Source organism: Chinchilla lanigera, unplaced genomic scaffold (assembly GCF_000276665.1).
Source record: "Chinchilla lanigera isolate Chin_1 unplaced genomic scaffold, ChiLan1.0 scaffold00055, whole genome shotgun sequence".
Lineage (NCBI taxonomy): Eukaryota > Metazoa > Chordata > Mammalia > Rodentia > Chinchillidae > Chinchilla > Chinchilla lanigera.
The window spans coordinates 8,951,819-8,969,092 of record NW_004955456.1 but is presented as its reverse complement, the minus strand read 5'-3'; the positions used below and the strand labels follow the sequence as shown (position 1 = coordinate 8,969,092).

Sequence of the window (17,274 nt, the reverse complement as noted above, 5' to 3'; positions counted from 1 at the left end):
CACTGCTAACTCGCATCTAATCAATGCTGCCCCAGGAGGAGCGCCTCAATTTGTATTTAAACAAAAAGTCAGAAAAAACAGCTGAGCTCACTGAAAGAACAACAAAGATTAAATAATCTTTCTGCTGACAAAATAGGCTGCTTTGAATAGATTTTAACTCCAACGACGGGCTGAATTCCAGCAAGCCTAGCCTCTTCTTTAAGGAAAAGCAGGCCCAGGGCACGAAGAGGTAGAAATCACATTTCTTAACACCTTTTATTGCGTTGTTTTGATTAAAAATATATATATTTGCTTATATTCTCCTTGATACATATATTTTCATAACTAAAATAATACTGTAATTTTGTGTTCTATCTTTTAAACTTAGCATTCCATCTTTTGTCCTTAAAAAATCTCTAAGAATGGGCACAAGCACCTGCCTGGCAAGCGCAAGGTCCTGAGTTCAATTCCCGGTACCACACACACACACACACACAAAATCCCTCAGAATTTCGCCGGCTGGCAGTTTGGGTGCATCAGTCAAAGGGCTGATCAGGTTACTGGTGACGCCCATCCCAACCCAGGGTATTCTTCTGTCGCCCTCCTGGAGCGCACGTCTCACTGGCGTCTGTCCACCCCGCTGCGTTTCAGCGACCCTGCGGCCTGTGTCTCTGTATCTCTCTTCCCTCAGGGAAGGACTCACTTCCGGTGCTGTAGCTCTTCTCTTCTGCCGGACCACTCTCCATAGGGGACCGCAGCTCCCCTCAAGGCTTTGATGGCAACTTCCGTGCATTTCTGTTTCCTCCCAAGTCCTCTCCTGTCTGTCTTCGGGTCCAGCTGCGGCTCCAAACCCACGAGTCCACCCATGGACCCAGGTCCCCCCACTCCTGGTCCTCTCGAGCAGCACCTGGCTTGCAGAACGGCTCCATCACCCATCCTGTGCAGAAACCAGGAAGTCATCCTCGACCTTCTACCTCCCCGCCCTGTCTGACCAATCAGTGGCCCCTCCAGTAAGCACCGCCTCCCAGCTCTCTCTGATCCGTGCTGCCCTCTCTCACCCGAGCCTCGAGCCCAGCACAATGGCGACACACTGCGCAAAGGCCACCACTCGGGCCATGACTTCTTGCGTGTCCTAGGAGAATACCAGCTCATGCCATCCGTTTTTGGCCTTTCCAAGCCATTTTCCAACCTGCCACTAGGGTGAGCTTACTAAAATGCAGATCAAATCTTGTTGCTCCCTTGCCTAACTGCTCTTCAGGCCTGGTCTGGCCTCCGTCTCCGAGTCATCCCCCATTGTGGTGCCTGGGCCTCCCTGGGAGGCCTGGCCCTTTCCCACAGCTTCTGCGCTGTCAGCTCCAGCTATGGTGACTCTGGCTGCCCTGCGTGTCCCTCCCCCTCCCCCACCCCGAGAGCGGGTGCACATCTCTGAGAGCCCCCCGACAGCCTCGGCTAGGACACCCCTCTGCTCACCTCTGCCAGCCTGCTCCTTTGGGACACTTATGGGCACAGCGCTGGTGTTTAACATCTGTCTGTGAGTCTTCATCCCTGATGAATGTCTGTCAGCATCACAACAGTAGGAATTATGTTCTTTTTCTTGGTTACTTACCAATAAATTCCCACCAATAACTAGAACAGACTTGGGGTTCAATAAACGTTTATTGAATGGGTGAATTTTATAGAGAATAAAGCTTAGTACAGTATAATAATCTGGCCATTCTTTTAACAAATAGCAAATACCTGCTGTATTTTATATTTAGGTTTCTGGGTTTTTACTATTATAAAATGCTTTAATAAAACTATCTGTAAACATAAAACTATTTCATCTCTTTAAATCACTTAACCCAAGGCTAAAGATCAAGGGTCTTGGTTGCCAAACCGCTTTTGAAATACCTTATGCTGCCATGATATAATGATAAAAAAAATTATAATTTGATGGGGAAATATTGTATTAATTTGTATCTCCTTGGTTGTACCTGTCAGCTTTTTGTCACTGTGACCAAACACTGACATATACGACTTAGCAGAAGAAGGCTTTAACTCATAGCTTCAGAGGGTTCAGTCCATGGTCGCTGGCTCCAAGGCAGGAACATCATGGCAGAAAGGTGCAGTGGAGCAAAGCTGCCCAGCTCGTGGCAGCCAAGAAGAACAAGAAAGCCAAGGACAGAGGACGGGACAGGGGACTGGATGTACCCTTCGAAGGCAGCCCCAGGACCTGCCTCATCCGGTTAGGCCCCACCTCCAACAAACCCACTGAACAATGGACTCATCAGTGGATTAATCCACTTGATGAAGTTCAAGCCTTCACGATCCATCCAGTTCCTGAGTCCTTTGAGCCAGCAACCAAGCCTTCCACACAGTGAGGCTCTGGGGGGACATTGGGCTCCCAGCCATAACATGGAGAAAAGGAATGGTCCAACATATCAGTAGCCATCCACACATCCTCTCTGGGAACACTTCAGGTCCTGTGTCCTTTGCTCCTTTCACCAGTCAGTCTTAGCTGAACTATATGATCTCGTCAAGTAACAATTTGCCCCAAGTATAAGGATTTGTCTATCATGTCTCATGCAAACCACTTTCCCCTCTTTAGTTTAGGTGATGTTTGATACATCAGATATGTTCGCACGTTTGGCAAAAGAGTTTTCTAGCTTTTCCTGGGTGAGTTCTTTCATCATTTTTAGGTCTGCAGGTGGCTCTACGAGTGTGAATCCTGGGCTGGGAAAGTCAGTGTCACCCAGGAGCCTGCTGGGGGCACAAATCCTGCTTTGCAGCAGGCCTAGGCTGCAGAGACTGGGGTGGGGCCCAGCAGCCTCCACTTCAGAAGTTCCAAGGGAGAACTATGGGGTCTCCTCACAGGACAGGATGCTTCACTCACACCTTCTGCTGAACCTTTGGTTTCACCCAACCCTGTAGGTATCTATAGATATCCTGTAGGTATCTAGGAGCTAAGTGCTTTGTGTTCTCCTCCCACAGCCCCACTGTTTTATGAGGCTTCCTGTGGTGGACTGACAACTGGTGGTCAACTTGTAACACCCAGCTGAATTGAACCAGCGTGGTGCTGGGTGTGGGAGGCCCACCTGAGGCCGTCAGCATGAGGCAGAACTGGAGAAGAAGTGATGCTGCTGGGAGCTGAGAAGCTGTTGGGTGCTGTTAGAAGCTGTAAGGAGCTGTTGGTTCTCTTGGAGGAGCTCGTCATGCTGGCTTTCATGATAAACTTGGCTGTTCTCATCATCCAACAAGCCCAGGACCTTGTTGTCACGGAGAACAGCTTCAGTTCACTTCGGAGGAGTGCTGGTCCTCACTCTGAGCATCGCTTCCTGGCTCCAGAGAGGAAGGTGGTGCACTGTTGGTCTCCTGGAGAAGCTTGTCACGTTGGCTTTCCTGATGGGAACTCGGCTGTCCTGATCATTGGAGGAGCTCGGGATCTCACTGTCGCTGAGGACGGCTGGGGTACTTTTCAAGGGAGCTCTGGTTCTCACCTTGAGCGTCGCTTCCTGGCTCCAGTGCAGATCCCTCAGCCTGCTGGCACAGATCCTTCATCCCGCTGGCACAGACGTTCTAACTTCTACCACTGACCTTTGGGCCTTCCCAGCACAGGTCCGTGAAACAGGCCTGCAGGAGACATTGTTGTGGGCTCTAGGCCTCCAGCTGGACTCATGGGAGGCATTGTTATGGGCTCTAGGTCTTCAGCTGGACTCATGCAGGACATTATTGTGGGATCCTGGCCCTCAGCTGGATTTTTTGGTTTTTAGTGTGTGGACAGATTTACTGCATTTTCTTTGTATATGATTCTTTGGGTGACTATTATAAATAATCTTATAAAATATGTGTCCTGTATTATATTGTTCCCCTTGCAAAAGCCCAAATTACAAACTCCCTTTAAGTGTTATAAACATCCAGGTTTGCCCCTCTTTTTTTTACTTTTTAAAAAATAGCTTTATAGTGCCGGGCATGAGTGGCTCATTCCTGTAATCCTAGCACTCTTGAGAGGCTCAGGCAGGAGGATTACAAGAATGTTAGCATTTAGTGACTCATGAAACTGTCTCAAAAATTTCAAAAGGGCTGGGGATGTAGCTATGTGCAAAGGCCCTGGGTTCAATCCTCAGTACTATACAAAGAAAAATTTTATTGAGATGTATTTCATATACCATAAAATTTGCCCACTTAAATTAGGCAGTTCGCCGGGCGTGGTTGCTCATGCCTGTAATCCCAGCACTCGGGAGGCTGAGGTAGGAGGATCTTTGCAAGTTCAAGACCAGCCTGGGCTACATAGCGAGACCCTGTCTCAAAAAGACAAAAAAAAAACAAGTAAATTAGGCAATTTAGTGGGTTTGGGGTATTCATTGTTGTACGAACATCATATTTGCATATCTATATCTGATTTTAGTGATCTGTCACTTTTTTTTTTCTTGGTGACAACCTAAAGGTTGCTTGGTTTTGTGGAAGTTGGTTGTTTGTTCTTGGTACTGGGGCTTGAACCCAGGGTCTTTGCACTGAGCTACATCCCCAGCCGCACTCCCAACTTTTTCTGAAATTTTGAGTGTCTCCTTACATTGCCCAGGCTGTGCTTGAGTTTGTGGTCTTCCTGCCTCAGCCTCCCACAGTGTCTGGCTTATTAAAGTTTTTAAAGAATGAACTTTTTACTTCAGTGATTTTTAAAATTTTTTCTTTCCCTATTTCATTTATTTCCTCTCTAATGTTTATTACTTGCTTCTTTCTGTTTACTTTGGGTTTGATTTGCTCTTCTTTTTCAAGCTTCTTAAGGTGGAAGTTTAGGCTACTGATTTGACACACATGTTCTTTTCATTTGCTTTTATTACTACTTGCTTGCAGTACATAATGTTCACATTCCTAGTGTTGAGATGGAACATGTACATATCTCATCTTAATTCTTTTTCTCATCATACAGGTTCTTTTCTTTTGTTTGTTTAGGTTTTTTTGGTTTGGTTTGGTTTGGTGCTAGGAATCTAACTCAGGACTTTGCACCGGCCAGGCAAGCACTGTACCACTGAGCTATATCCCCGGCCCAGGTTCTTTTCAATGTAAATATTTGCAACGATAAATGTCCCTCTAAGTGCTGCAGTAGCAATATTTCAGTTCTGATATGCTGTGGTTTTGTTTTCCTTCCTTTAAATTTGTTTTGTGACTTCTTTGACCCTTTGGCTATTTAGAATCTTGGTTAGCTCCCGTATGGTTGTGAATGTCTTGCTTTTTTTTCTGTTGCAGATTTCTACTTCCCTTCTGCTAGGACCATAATATATTTTGTATGATTTCAATCCTTTTGGATCTAAGGAGACTTATTTTATGGCCTCACATGTGGGTTCTCCTGAGGACACCCCATGGCACTTGGTAGTAAGGCGCTGGGGCTGCAGTGTTCCCTGGAGGTTAGGGGCGCCTGGTTTATAGTGTTGATCAAATCTATTTCCTGCTCGCTCTTCTGATGAGTCGTCCTATTACTAGAAATGGGGCACATACGTCTCAGACTATTAATTGCTTCATTGTCTTCATCCCATAAGCTGCCACTTTTTTAAAAACTGAATTAAAGGTTTTGGCTTGTACGTTTTGGGGCTCGCCGTCGGGCACACACACATTTGCAATCATTCTGTCATTCTAGTAAATTGGCAACTTTTCTTTCATAGATATTTTTTCTAAAATTTCTCAACTAGTCCCACCTATTTAGCTAATTCTTCATTCAGTGTTAGAATCATTTGGTTCACCTTCTAAGCATGCCCGGGGTTTCCATCCTTTTCTAGTCTTCAACAAATTTATTTCCCGCGTAGAGGCCTTTGTATTCTCCCTAAGGCATTTTACATTTTCTGCTGTGACTGTGAGCCGGGATTAATGTGCCATGCTATTATTTTTTTAATAGGAAGCAGCGGATCGATACGTTCTGGCGTGAAAGAACACTCGTTTATGTACCTCAAGCTAATGGGCTCAGAGGCTCCTTCTGTGAGGGGTTTTCTGTTTTTGTTATCATTTCAAACAACAAAGTATCTTCCTTCAAGTCAAATCTTAAGCAAAACCTCAGTTCATAATAAACTGAGGCAGTGTTGGCTGAAGAGGTTACGAGCGCCCCCAGCCGTGTGTGCCTTCCAACTTGCTCCCTGGCAGCCCCTGCAGACCTTCCCAACAGCTGGCCGCCCCCACCTGCCCGCCTATCCAGGAGTCCACCTGTGGTTCCTCGGCTTTCTAACCATTCATTCTACTTGAAGATGTCCATTTTCCAGTACTGGGAACTGAACCCAGGGCCTTCATATTAATCTGCATCTCTGACCCTTTTTTTGAGACAGGGTCTCACTAAGTCACTCAGTTGCCCAGGCTGGATTGGAACTTACGATCCTCCTGCTTCAGCCTCCCAGACTGCTGATTACAGGCTTGTTCCGCCAGACCTGGCTGGAGGTGTTTTTCATCTCTCTTCAGCAACTATAGCACAGTGCGATTCTCCCTAGCCGCCCTTGATCACCAAACTCTGTGGTAAGCGAGGACAGCAGACTGCATAGAGCTTGATGATGTGCTGGGTTTCAGAAAGATAGGATCACTGTGGTACTTTGTCATTATCCCCAAAGTGACAGATGAAAAAGATATACTTAGTTCTCTGCCCCTCTGTCCCTAGCCCAAAAAACTCCTAGGGCTCTTGTAATTTCCAGAGTGTTCAGTAAGCTTTTATTCTAACATCTGCCCAGCTCCTGGTGCACAGCTCCTATTCGGCTGGAGCACCAGGGGATGGAGCCACCTTCTGTTGTGATGAGGCTTGTTCTTGCTGGGCTCCTGGGAGATCGACTATGGCCATGTGACGAAGCCTCCATAAGAATTCCCGCACTATGGGTTCAGAGTTTCCAGGAGGGTGAGCGCATCCATGTGTCAAAAGGGAGATGCACCCAGCGTAACAGGGCCAGAAGCTCCTGCACCCGGGGGCCCTTCCGGACTTTGCCCTGTGGATCTGTTCATCTGGCTGTTTCTTTGAAATATTCTTTGTAAATCAGCAATAGGAAGTGTTCTGTCATCCTGGGTCCTATGACCCCCTGTAGCAAATGACAAACCCAAGAAGGGAGTAGTGGGAATCTCTGACTTAGAGTACAGTTGGGCAGAGGGTTATGGGGCCACCTATGTGGGAGTGCAGTCTGGAGGAAGGGGAAGTCTCATAGGATTGAGCCTCTCTTCTGTGGGTGCGTGGTAACTACAGTTAGCATCTGACTTAGTTACTCTTCTTGTTGCTGGGACAGAATGCACAACACTCAAAGTAAAAGGAGGAAAGGTTTATTTAGCTCACAGTTTGTAGAGGTTTCAGTCCACCATCCACTGGCTCCAAGGTGGGTCGCACGGCAGAGAGGCATCACAGAGGAGAAACAGGCCATGGCAGGCAGAAGGCAGCAAAGCAAGCCAAGGGACGACCACAGTTCTATCCCCTATACCTTATCCAGTCTATTCAGGATGGTTACACTCACACCCTTACTCCTACTGCCCTTGAGCCTAGCTTTGCACCATGGGTCAATTCTAGTGTCACATACTCCAGACCCAGTCACTTCTGAAAAAGCCCCACCTATGACTGCAGCAGGCCTTGCGGGGGACATCTCAACACAAACCAGAACAGAGTTAGAACTGGACTGAATTGTTACTGGTCACTGTGGGACCTCCACAATCCACATCTGGTGTCAGAAGTGACATCCTGAGAGCGGTGTAAATGCAGAAAGAAAAGGCTGGGTTTTCCCGTATTCACCATTCCAGGTCACAGCAGAAAGAAGCATCTCGACTCTTCCATTTAAAAATAAATACGGCTCTCAGTGTTCAACTAAGCAGGTAAGTAGATTATATCATCTATGGATTTCAGTTCACCACAGAATAGAAGCTCTGACAAAATACCTGCAGTGTGAGAAGGTGGGTCTGATGGGGCTTAGCACTACGTGACCAGAGGGACCTTTAAGCACATAAAAGAATATTCATGAAGTCTTTACGAAAGACTTTTATTAATTTAATTTTTTGGATAAAAGGATTTTAAAATAACTTTGACAAGCAGAATAAAACTATTAAGTATGATGTTTTAAACTAGAAACAATCTGAACCTTAAAGAACAGGCTGCAGAAGCAGCGAGGGTCACGGGAGTGAAGCAAGATGGAGGCCCGCCGCGCGGTGCGGGCCAGGCCGTGGCTTCGCAACTGGCGCCGACTCCCCGCTGCACACTGCGCCGCTGAGGCAGAGAGCTCGGCACCATCGCAAGGCGATTTCTCCCAGAGAGCGCTTCTGCTCTGATCCTGTCCATGGAATTTGTATGGGGACAGCGGCATCCAGTACAGTGTGTGACCCAAAGTGATTTCATACACAGTTGGTAAAAGGCAGAACTTTAGAACAATTGGTACAGTACTTAAGAATATTTGAAAACTGTGACAAACTATTTCCGGGGTATTATGTAAAGGCATCAGGAAGGGATGGTGTCCTGACACATCAGCTGGGGGGCGGCCACAGGGCACTGCTTAGTGGCTGCTTCACAGAAAAACCAAGAGCTCAGGAGGAGGAAGAGGCACAGCTATTTATTCCTAATACAGCACCCATGAATAGTATTTTAGGAAATCTTACTAAAATATAACTCAAAAAAGTATTACTTATGTTCCAATAATGACCAAAGCGATGTTCCTCTCAGAAATAAAATCAGGAAGGGCCTGAGTTCTGTGAGAAACGCGGGGCCGAGTCCAGGCACTCGAAGTGCGGGTGCTGCCTCTCCAGCGCGGCCTCAGGACACGTATCTTGGCCGAGTGACAGCTAAGCGGCAGGATTTGTCCCTGGAAGTCACGGGGAGTCCAATGACCTTCTGGTCCATCCTCCTCGCCCTTTAGCATGAACTCAGACAAGCTCAACATCCTGTGACGTTTTTTGATCTGCTCTTCCTCTGATGTCTCGTGTCCTTGGGATCAAAGCCTCTTTCACTGGCACCAAACAACGCCCAGGGAGGAGTTCGACTCACGTAATCCTCTGCACAGAAAGTCTTGGATCCGCCGCTATCTTCGTATTCCTGGACGAGCTCCTGGAAGCGGTTGTAATCAATCCACGTCCACCATTCTCCATCAATCTTGAACTGGAAAGAAAAAAGTTGTCAGGCCAGAAGGAAAAATATCCATAGAAAAAATATATATATTAAAAAAATTACAAATGAACCTGAATTTTTTCTCTCTCATGTTAAAAACTTTTACACATCCCAAGTATGGTTTCCTACCAAAACCACAAGCTGGAGTGGAGAGGGGGTTTCCTGCCCCTTGGGCTGTGGCACGCCACCCCTGGAGACTCAGGGGCTGAGGGAGGAACGCTTCCTGGAAGCGGAGGGCCAGCGGCGCCGCAGCAGGGTCCCTGGCAGAGAGCGGGACTGTGTGGTGTGACCGTACGGGAACAACACCTCTGAGTCCTGTGTGGCTGGGATTTCCAGGGCTGTGTCTGCAGCACCTCGCAGAAGCCTTTTTATTACTGAACTCTGCATGAGTTACTAGTAAAGCTTTAATCAATGACTTCTAATTCCGAAATGCTAACTAAATAACTCAAACTAGCCTTTCCAGCCTAACGTGTATACAATATCTCATTAGCAGAAAGCATTGTTAAGAATTTCAATTCAATAAAAGAGAATAATCCAATTTGTAGGCTCTTAAGAAAATTGCTTCTCCAAAGTCACTGTACAATAATGACCTGGAACGAAGAAAACATAAAGAAACTTGAGGCAGCTCTGCAAGAAGCCCCACTGAACCGTGAGCGCTTGTAATTCCGAGCATCTGCGGGGCATTCGCCGAAGTACACGTATAACTGATACGTTCAAGCTTGACTTATAAACAGACAAGTATTTGTCGTACCACTGTCTTACAGAGAAAAAAAGAAATCTAGTTAACGCTATGGACCAAGTCAAGCCACAGTTTCCTGTTCCAGCTAAAAAGAACAGTGAGAATACACAGGCTCCTGGGTTCAGAGTATTAAGATGTGCTGAATTTACATAGCATCTGGCTTTTTATCCAGGAGCTCCGAGCTTTCTGGGGGGGAATGCCAAGTAAATAATTGGCCTATCGATGAATTCTGAGAGACCATTCCTTGAACTGGTCCCCGACACCTGGACCGGGGGTGGGAGCACGGTCGGTCCCTACCAGCACATCACCCTGAGAGTACGCTGGCGCAGACTGAATCTATGCACGCCGCCCTCCCAGGACAATCTGAGAATAAAAACAGCTCTGAAAAAGCCAAGCTGTTTCATGCAAAAGGCAGGCGCTAAAGGGCAAAACTGAGGATGAGTGACACGCGCACCGCTGAGAGGCAGCTGCATATACAAAAACAAACCCAAACCATAAAATTAGAGGTTAAATGTCCCGAGACCTGAGGTCAGCGCGCTGCAGGAATCCCTCAAATCCCACAGCCCAGGAAGCGCTAAGTCTACGCAGAAACACAAATAACTCGAAAGGTCACCGATGAGCTCAAAGAGGCGCCTCGAGCACAGCACTGAGCAGGTGCGGGTCTGCGGCCTCGACGGTGCCGACTGCAGCTGCTGTGGCCTCGCCTCACACAGAAACCGCTACATGAGCAGAGACAACAAAGGCTCCTTGTACTGTCAACACTGCATACAGCGATCCGATTAAAGCGCCCGATTAGATAGACACACGCATTTTGCTTTCTCTTGAAACCCCCCCTAAAAGGACAGCAAGGACATTTCACAAAAGATACAAAAACCTAAGGCCAAACCTGGTGGTACACATCGGTAATCCCTGGGAGGTGGAGGGGGGAGGGTCACAAATTTAAGCTTGGACAACTTACTGAGAACTGGTCTCAAAAAAAAGTGGGCCACTGAGGATACAGCTCAGTGCAAAGGCCCTGGGTTCCACCACCAAACACACACACACGCGTACACGCACCCACACACCATAAACTCAGAGAGATCAGGACAGGAGAGAAAAGAATCAAACTTTCAGAAGCTGAAACAATGACAGGTGGGCAGTCACAGGCGCAGCAGACCCAGGAGAGCAGGCCGGCTCCGGGAACAGCCAAGTCTCACACTCAGCCCAGTCTGCACTTCCCGACTCCCCAGCACTCTCACACGCTGCGTGTACTGGTCACTCCCGGGAGCGGAAGGTGACGAGGCTTCCGTCAGCCGGGGACGGGGCTACAGCACTGGGAACAACCAGAGGTGGCCACGTGGCAGTGGGAAATCACAAAACCCTTCTGAGCAGCCCACAAGACAAACCGAAAGATACTGAGTTTGGAGTTCTCTAAGGAAACAGCCCAGCCGGGGGGCCCCAGGACAACACAAGCCGCACATGTAAAACTCGCAGGGCGCTTCTGTCACCTGCGTCAAACGTGAACAGACAACCACACCCATCCGGTAGCTGAGACTTCTAACATGAAAGGCAGAGAAGAAGACAAGATTAACACAATAAACAGCCTGTGCAGGAGAAAATGATAAAACTAAAACCAGGTAACCTAATTCATGATGATCTTAGAGAATAAATGAAAGAAAATACTGTAGTCATTAAAAAATGCTATAACTAAAAAAAAAGATCTTTGATTTTTTAAAATAGGGAACCAGAAATGAAGGATTCACAAACAGTTCCACGAGTATAGAATAAAAAAGAAAGAATAAAAATAGGGGAGAAAAGATATAAAATGATTAGGCCCAATACCATCCAAGAGACCAAAACTATAGACTTCCTTTCTGTGAGTTCCAGAAAGAAAGGGAAAAGGAGGGAGGAAATGATAAAGAAAGAACTCTGGAAACCTTGCGGCAAGCGAAGGGCACGAGTTTCCAGGTTAGAGGGCGCCACCCGCGGATAAAAGCAGATGACCGTCCGAGGTGTCTGAGGTTTCAGCAGCGGAGCCGGGGAGAAGGCCAAGGAAAGCACGTCCTGGACACAGGGCAAGGAGCTGGCGGCCACCGAGGTTTCCAGGGCCACGCGCCGAGGCAGAGGGAGACGAAACCACGGCCGGGCACTGAGGGGCTCAGTGAATTCTATCTCTCCCAGCCCTCTCCTTGGGAACCGACTGGCGAACGGGCTTCACGTGGATGAGGGAGATCTCGAAAAGAAACATGAGGTCCCAGGAACCAGGTCTCTCCACAGGGAGGAGCTGAAGGAGCCGCCAGGTCTCTCTCTCTCTCTCTCTCTCTCTCTCACACACACACACACACACACACACACACACTTCTTCCAGGTCTCTTAAACACACACACACACACACTTCTTTCAAAAGATAAACCTGAGACCAAAGGATGTTATCTGCGTGTATGAATCTGCCAGCATCAAACCCATTCATTAACTGTTTCAGAAGATGAAGCTAACAGAAAACCCAACACAGCTGAAAGTCTAGGAGGAGTCACGGGTGACGCAGAGCCTGGGGGGGGGAATTCGCTGAAGAACACACAAATCCAGAAAGACCAAAAATGAAATAACACCAGGAAACCAAAAGGCTGTGCTGCAAATAAACAGCGCTTACAGATGGCGGCCTGAGTCGGTGGCGAGCTGCGCTTTGTGGGTGACGATCACACGCCAGGAACAGTCCGCTGAAATTCGGGTCTATCTGGCGGGGTGGAAAGAGGTGGATGAGAGCTTAATAATTATCTGCTCTGTTCGCAGTGGAGAGATAATATGCAAAAGAGGGGGAAATCGGCAGCAGTGTAAGTTCTTTATTTGGAGAGACAGAGATAAAGAGCAAAAGAACAGCCTAGGAAATGTGAGAGCGCTTGTCCCTGGGGCGGGAGGGGAAGTGTGTCTGTGTTTAAGGAGGATACAAGGGCCTGCTGGTATTGTTCTGTAATAAACTTAAGACTCCCGAAATTTTCCATGTAGAATTTTGAAATCACCAAAAATAAAGTTTAAAATATTAGTACCCAAGGCAGGCACGGCGGCACATACCCATAACTGCAGCTACTCGGGAGGCTGAGGCAAAAAGATCACAAGTTTGAGGGCAGTCTGAGCAACACAGCAAGACCTGCCTACTTACACATGCAATTGCATACACAGTGCATGTCATAACTGTACCCATCCGAGAAAGGGGAGAGTCCGCTGTTAACCTGAGCCAAAGATGCAGGATAAGGACGAGGACTGGCACACACACAGCAGTGACAGCCTGTAAGGTAGCTACCCGACACTAGGTGCTGTGTTTGGTTCTCCACCTTGTACAATCCACATCATGGACATGTTGTGCTTGAACCCCATCTTTAAAACAAGGTAAGACCTAAAAAAGCGAAGTAGCAGATGCCCTAAAGGTCACAGCCTCGTAAGTAGAAAGCCCAAGATTCAAGTTGAAGGGTGTCAGAACGCACGTGGTCATCCTACCGGGCCACGCTGCCTGCCTTCGAAGGGGAAAGGGCAGCTCCAATACCAGCCATGTCTCCGGGCAGTTCTGGAGGACAGTTCGGATATCTGTATCTCTGTTTTAACCCTTGGTCTCAATCTTTACACAGTGTTTCCACATTCACTCCCTCTGTCTAACTGATCTAAGAGCTATAGAATGCTGGAAACTTGTGTGTAAATTCCGAACCCCTGGGTACTTACACTTTTCCCAGCACAAACCCGCACAGGGAGCCCCAGGGCTCTGAGAAGCTCGGCCACAGCCTGCTCCAAGGCAGAGGGGGCGCTCCGGACAGCTCCCAAGCGGGCCTCCAGGGTCAGCACCTCGGCCTTTGATCCACTGTTTTCCATGCACAACTTCTATCCCCTCTGGTTAAACACTAATTTAAAAAAAGAACTAGAACTGCCAGAGTGAAAGCTCTTCCTCCCACGGCCTTCTCAGGTTTTCTGCAGCCCAGGCAAACGGCAGCTTCCCGTTTTCTAGAGGAGGAAACGACGTCGTGTGAGTGCTGGCTGCAACTGCCCCACGAAGCGTCTGTACCAGGACACCCACAGCTACCTCCAACTGACCACGCCACAAGCAAAAGCCCTCATTACTGAGCTCGTGCACATCCTCTGCCTCAACCATGCTCGGCCCAAGTTGCTGCAGCTTTTAAATTATAAATGCTGTGTCGTTGCTGCAAAAGTTTGAATCACTCAAAGGCCTCATCTATTTGCCCATCCAAGGGTTAAAATAGGAGAAAATTCTACCGTGAGCTGAAAAAAGGAGCGAATCACGCCTATTTATTAACATCAACACCAGGGGTATGTCGCGTGACTGTTCTCTCTCTGCCCGGCGCTCCAGTGCTACTGACTAAAGAACCAAGCACAGGGCAAAGCCGTGCTGCACAGGCGCCTTGGGACACAGCCACCTCCGCACGCAGTTAAGGGAAGTGGGAGACGGCGACGCGAGGACGTGAACTCACAGCAGTGAGAAGCTCAGAAGGTCCCCAAGAACACCTTCAGATTTCACAGTTAGCCAGGACTCTCAGAGCTCACTGGAAGCCGTCATAGATGGCACAGTCCATTAGAGCTCCTAGTTTACCATAAATTAGAACCAGCCGAAAGGAGAGGCGCGGGGACCAGGCCCAGGAGAGTTTCTTGCGTGGCGCTCCAGTCAGCCTATCCCAGGGGAGACCGGAAGCACCAACGTCCCCGCAGCCACGTGACAGCAGGATGGAGCCCGCCAACCGGAAGCGCACCTCACCCTTGGGCTCCCCAGAGTCCTGCTGTGGTGCTTGCACGACACGTGTCTCACCCAGTGTCTGGTGACCAGTCCCCTCTGAGCCTGAGTCCATACTGTCCCGTCCAGGCCTACTCTAAACCCCATGGCGGGCGCACAGTCTGATCTGGCCCAAGGCTGACAGAAAAACAAAGACACTTTTATCAAGCCAGAAAGTCCAAGGGCTTAGAGCATCTCCCAGAAGCTGAGGCAAAGGTCAGTTCCCTCTCTGGATAAAATTACTCATTTGCTGCATAATCAGATTTCAAAGTCCATTTATTATGAGCAAAATGGAATAATACAAAAATTAAACAGGAACATTAATTCAAAAAAGAACCATACTTCATTTCTGTACCCTTTTTATGGTGTGTGTGTGTGTGTGTGTGTGTGTGTGTGTGTGTGTGAGTACAGGGATTGGACCCATAACCTTTCCCCAGCCTTTTTACGTTTTTATTTTGAGACAGTCTTGCAAAATCAACCAGGCTGGGCTTAAACTTGTGATCCTCCTGCCTCAGCCTCCCAGAGTGCTGAGATTACAGGTGTGTACCACCACATCCAGCCTCGTATTTGCACTTTTGCGAACAGCTTTTATGTGTAATAGTCAATTACTATTTTATAGCTGAGGCCTCCAAATATATGGACATGCCTATGAACAAGAGACACTGGGGAAGTGGCGGCTACAGGAAGGAAGAGGGGCTGTCAGGCCCCCTCACAGTCCAGAAGAACGTGTTAATGGGGTCGGTGTGGAGGAAGTCCAGAGGAGCTTGATGGACAGAGAGTCTGCAATACTGAGGTATTCCTGGAAAACAAAGAAACTGCTACAGCGGTGTCTTAGTCACTGCGCCATCGCTGGGTCAGACACGACACCGCCACCTGAAGGAGGAAGAGCAGCTCATCCCGGCTCACGGCTTCAGAAACGGCACAGTGTGAGGGCCGGGGAGGGAAGCTGCTCAGACCGTGGCCAGGAGGCCCAGAGTGCGGGGAGGAGCCGAGGACAAACGTGGACCTTCCCAGGTGAGGCCCCGGGGACCAGCTCCCCGTGAGCAGGCTGCATCTCTGAGCACGAGACTTCCCAGGGACATCTGAGGTCTAAGCCGTAAGCAGCAATCGCGTCACTTTGTTCTCGCCTGCACCTGCGTCTGTGCTGCCTGCTCTCCGGGTGGAGGAGGCAGGGGCCACTCAGCCCGCCCTGAGCACCCTGACGGTGGACGCCGGGTGGAGGCCGCCCGCCCTTCTCGAGGTGAGGGCGATAAAGTAGGGTTCACATGGCAACAGCTGCCTCCGGAGCCATTCTGAGACAAACTACAACAGTAAGATTAAATTCTAGATACAGCCAAGTACAATTTAACAAAATTTATGTAGAAAATCATTTTCTGGAGTTAAATCTTAATCTCTAATTCCATCAGAGTAGAGCTAAATCCTCCAAGGAATGCCACCAAAATGCCAATTTTCTTCTGTCATTTCTCTAAAAGTAACTGCAGGTGCAATCGGGCCTCTGCTAAAGTGAGGTACACTTTGCGTACCCCGGCTGAGGTTCTGTTAAGGGAACACTGCATACAACCTCAGTGAAGACGCGCAGTCCCTCCTTGTTCCCAGGGAGAAGGGCTCGGGAGAGGCAGCTCCGCCTTCCCTCTGCCACGCGTGACAATCTGTATGCACAAGAGGAGGCCTCTGTGATCAGTGCTTCCCAATCTACAAGGCCTCAAGTGGCCCAAACTCTCAGACCCAGTAACCCCGAAGTGCAGGGAGCGCTGCTGGGCTAGGCTGGGGGCCCCGTTCTGTCTCTCAGGGACACCTCACCGTCCTGATCCCACGGACTGCGCTGGAACCTGAGAGCAGGCGCAGTGCAGCTCGAAGTAGGCTTCGTAGCTGAAACACCTGGGAAGGAGCTCCCGCTGTTCTCTACTTGTTCTTGGGCGAGACATATTCTGTTAGCCTCAGTTTCCTCCTTCGGAATATGAAGAAAAAGAGCATGTCTGGTCCAAAGATTTTCTTAAGGGTTAAATGAATTAATGCCCGCCTCACGCTTGTCACAGCGACCTCGGTAAGAGTTACTCCCTGTTGAGTTCTCAGCGATGCCGAAACTGGGAGTGACACCGACATGTCATCGGTGATGAAAGATGCTAGAAGATAATGAAAAGATTATGCCCCACGACAACAAAATAATATCTTCAATGTGCTAAGAGGAAATACTTCAATTTAGACTTTTCTACTCTGATAAGCTATCACTCAGAGTGAAGGTCAAATGAAGATTTCTTTGGAAGGAAAAAAGGGACTAATTTTACCACTCACTTCAGTCAGAAGGAAACTATCCACCAAGAAGTGAGGTGCCGGAGACAAAGCGAACCAAGACAGCAGTATGCATGGGGATACAGGGGGCGGCCATGGCCGCGGAGCACGTACAGGAGGGCCTTGTGCCTGCCGAAGGTGGGGAGCGCTGAGGATCAACTGCAGAAGTCAACCGAGTATTGAGGACCCTGGAAGATGAAGGAGTAGGCTGCAGAGTACTTTCCTCCACCCCGGCAAAACCACACCAGCAAATTTGTCTAATCTTTCGAGGGAAGGCTGGATAGTAAACGACAGTTAATTTCCATCAATTTCAGCTCCTAACTCTGAAGCCTGTGGCAGGGCTCCCCGGAGCTGCTTCCCTGAAGCTTGTGGGAGCCTGAACGGGCAGCGAGAACCCTTTCTCCCGCACCCTAGAGATCTGCATTCTGCGGACTTCCACTTCTGACT

General features: G+C 48.6%; 1 protein-coding gene across 5 annotated transcripts in view; it reads right to left on the bottom strand.

Moving 5' to 3' along the window:
- Nucleotides 1-7,918: 7,918 nt before the first annotated feature.
- The window catches only part of LOC102009579 (S-adenosyl-L-methionine-dependent tRNA 4-demethylwyosine synthase), a 178,054-nt gene continuing 168,698 nt past the window's right edge, over nt 7,919-17,274 (bottom strand). For 3 of the 5 annotated variants that reach the window (XM_013520568.1, XM_013520570.1, XM_013520569.1), the window contains 2 exons: nt 12,421-12,504; nt 7,919-9,043 (listed from right to left, as the gene is read on the bottom strand). In XM_013520568.1, the coding sequence (XP_013376022.1) occupies nt 8,822-9,043; nt 12,421-12,504 (306 nt within the window). In that variant the 3' untranslated portion in view covers nt 7,919-8,821. The remainder of the gene's footprint in view (nt 9,044-12,420; nt 12,505-17,274) is intronic. The other 2 variants (XM_013520571.1, XM_005396723.2) reach the window with 1 other exon arrangement.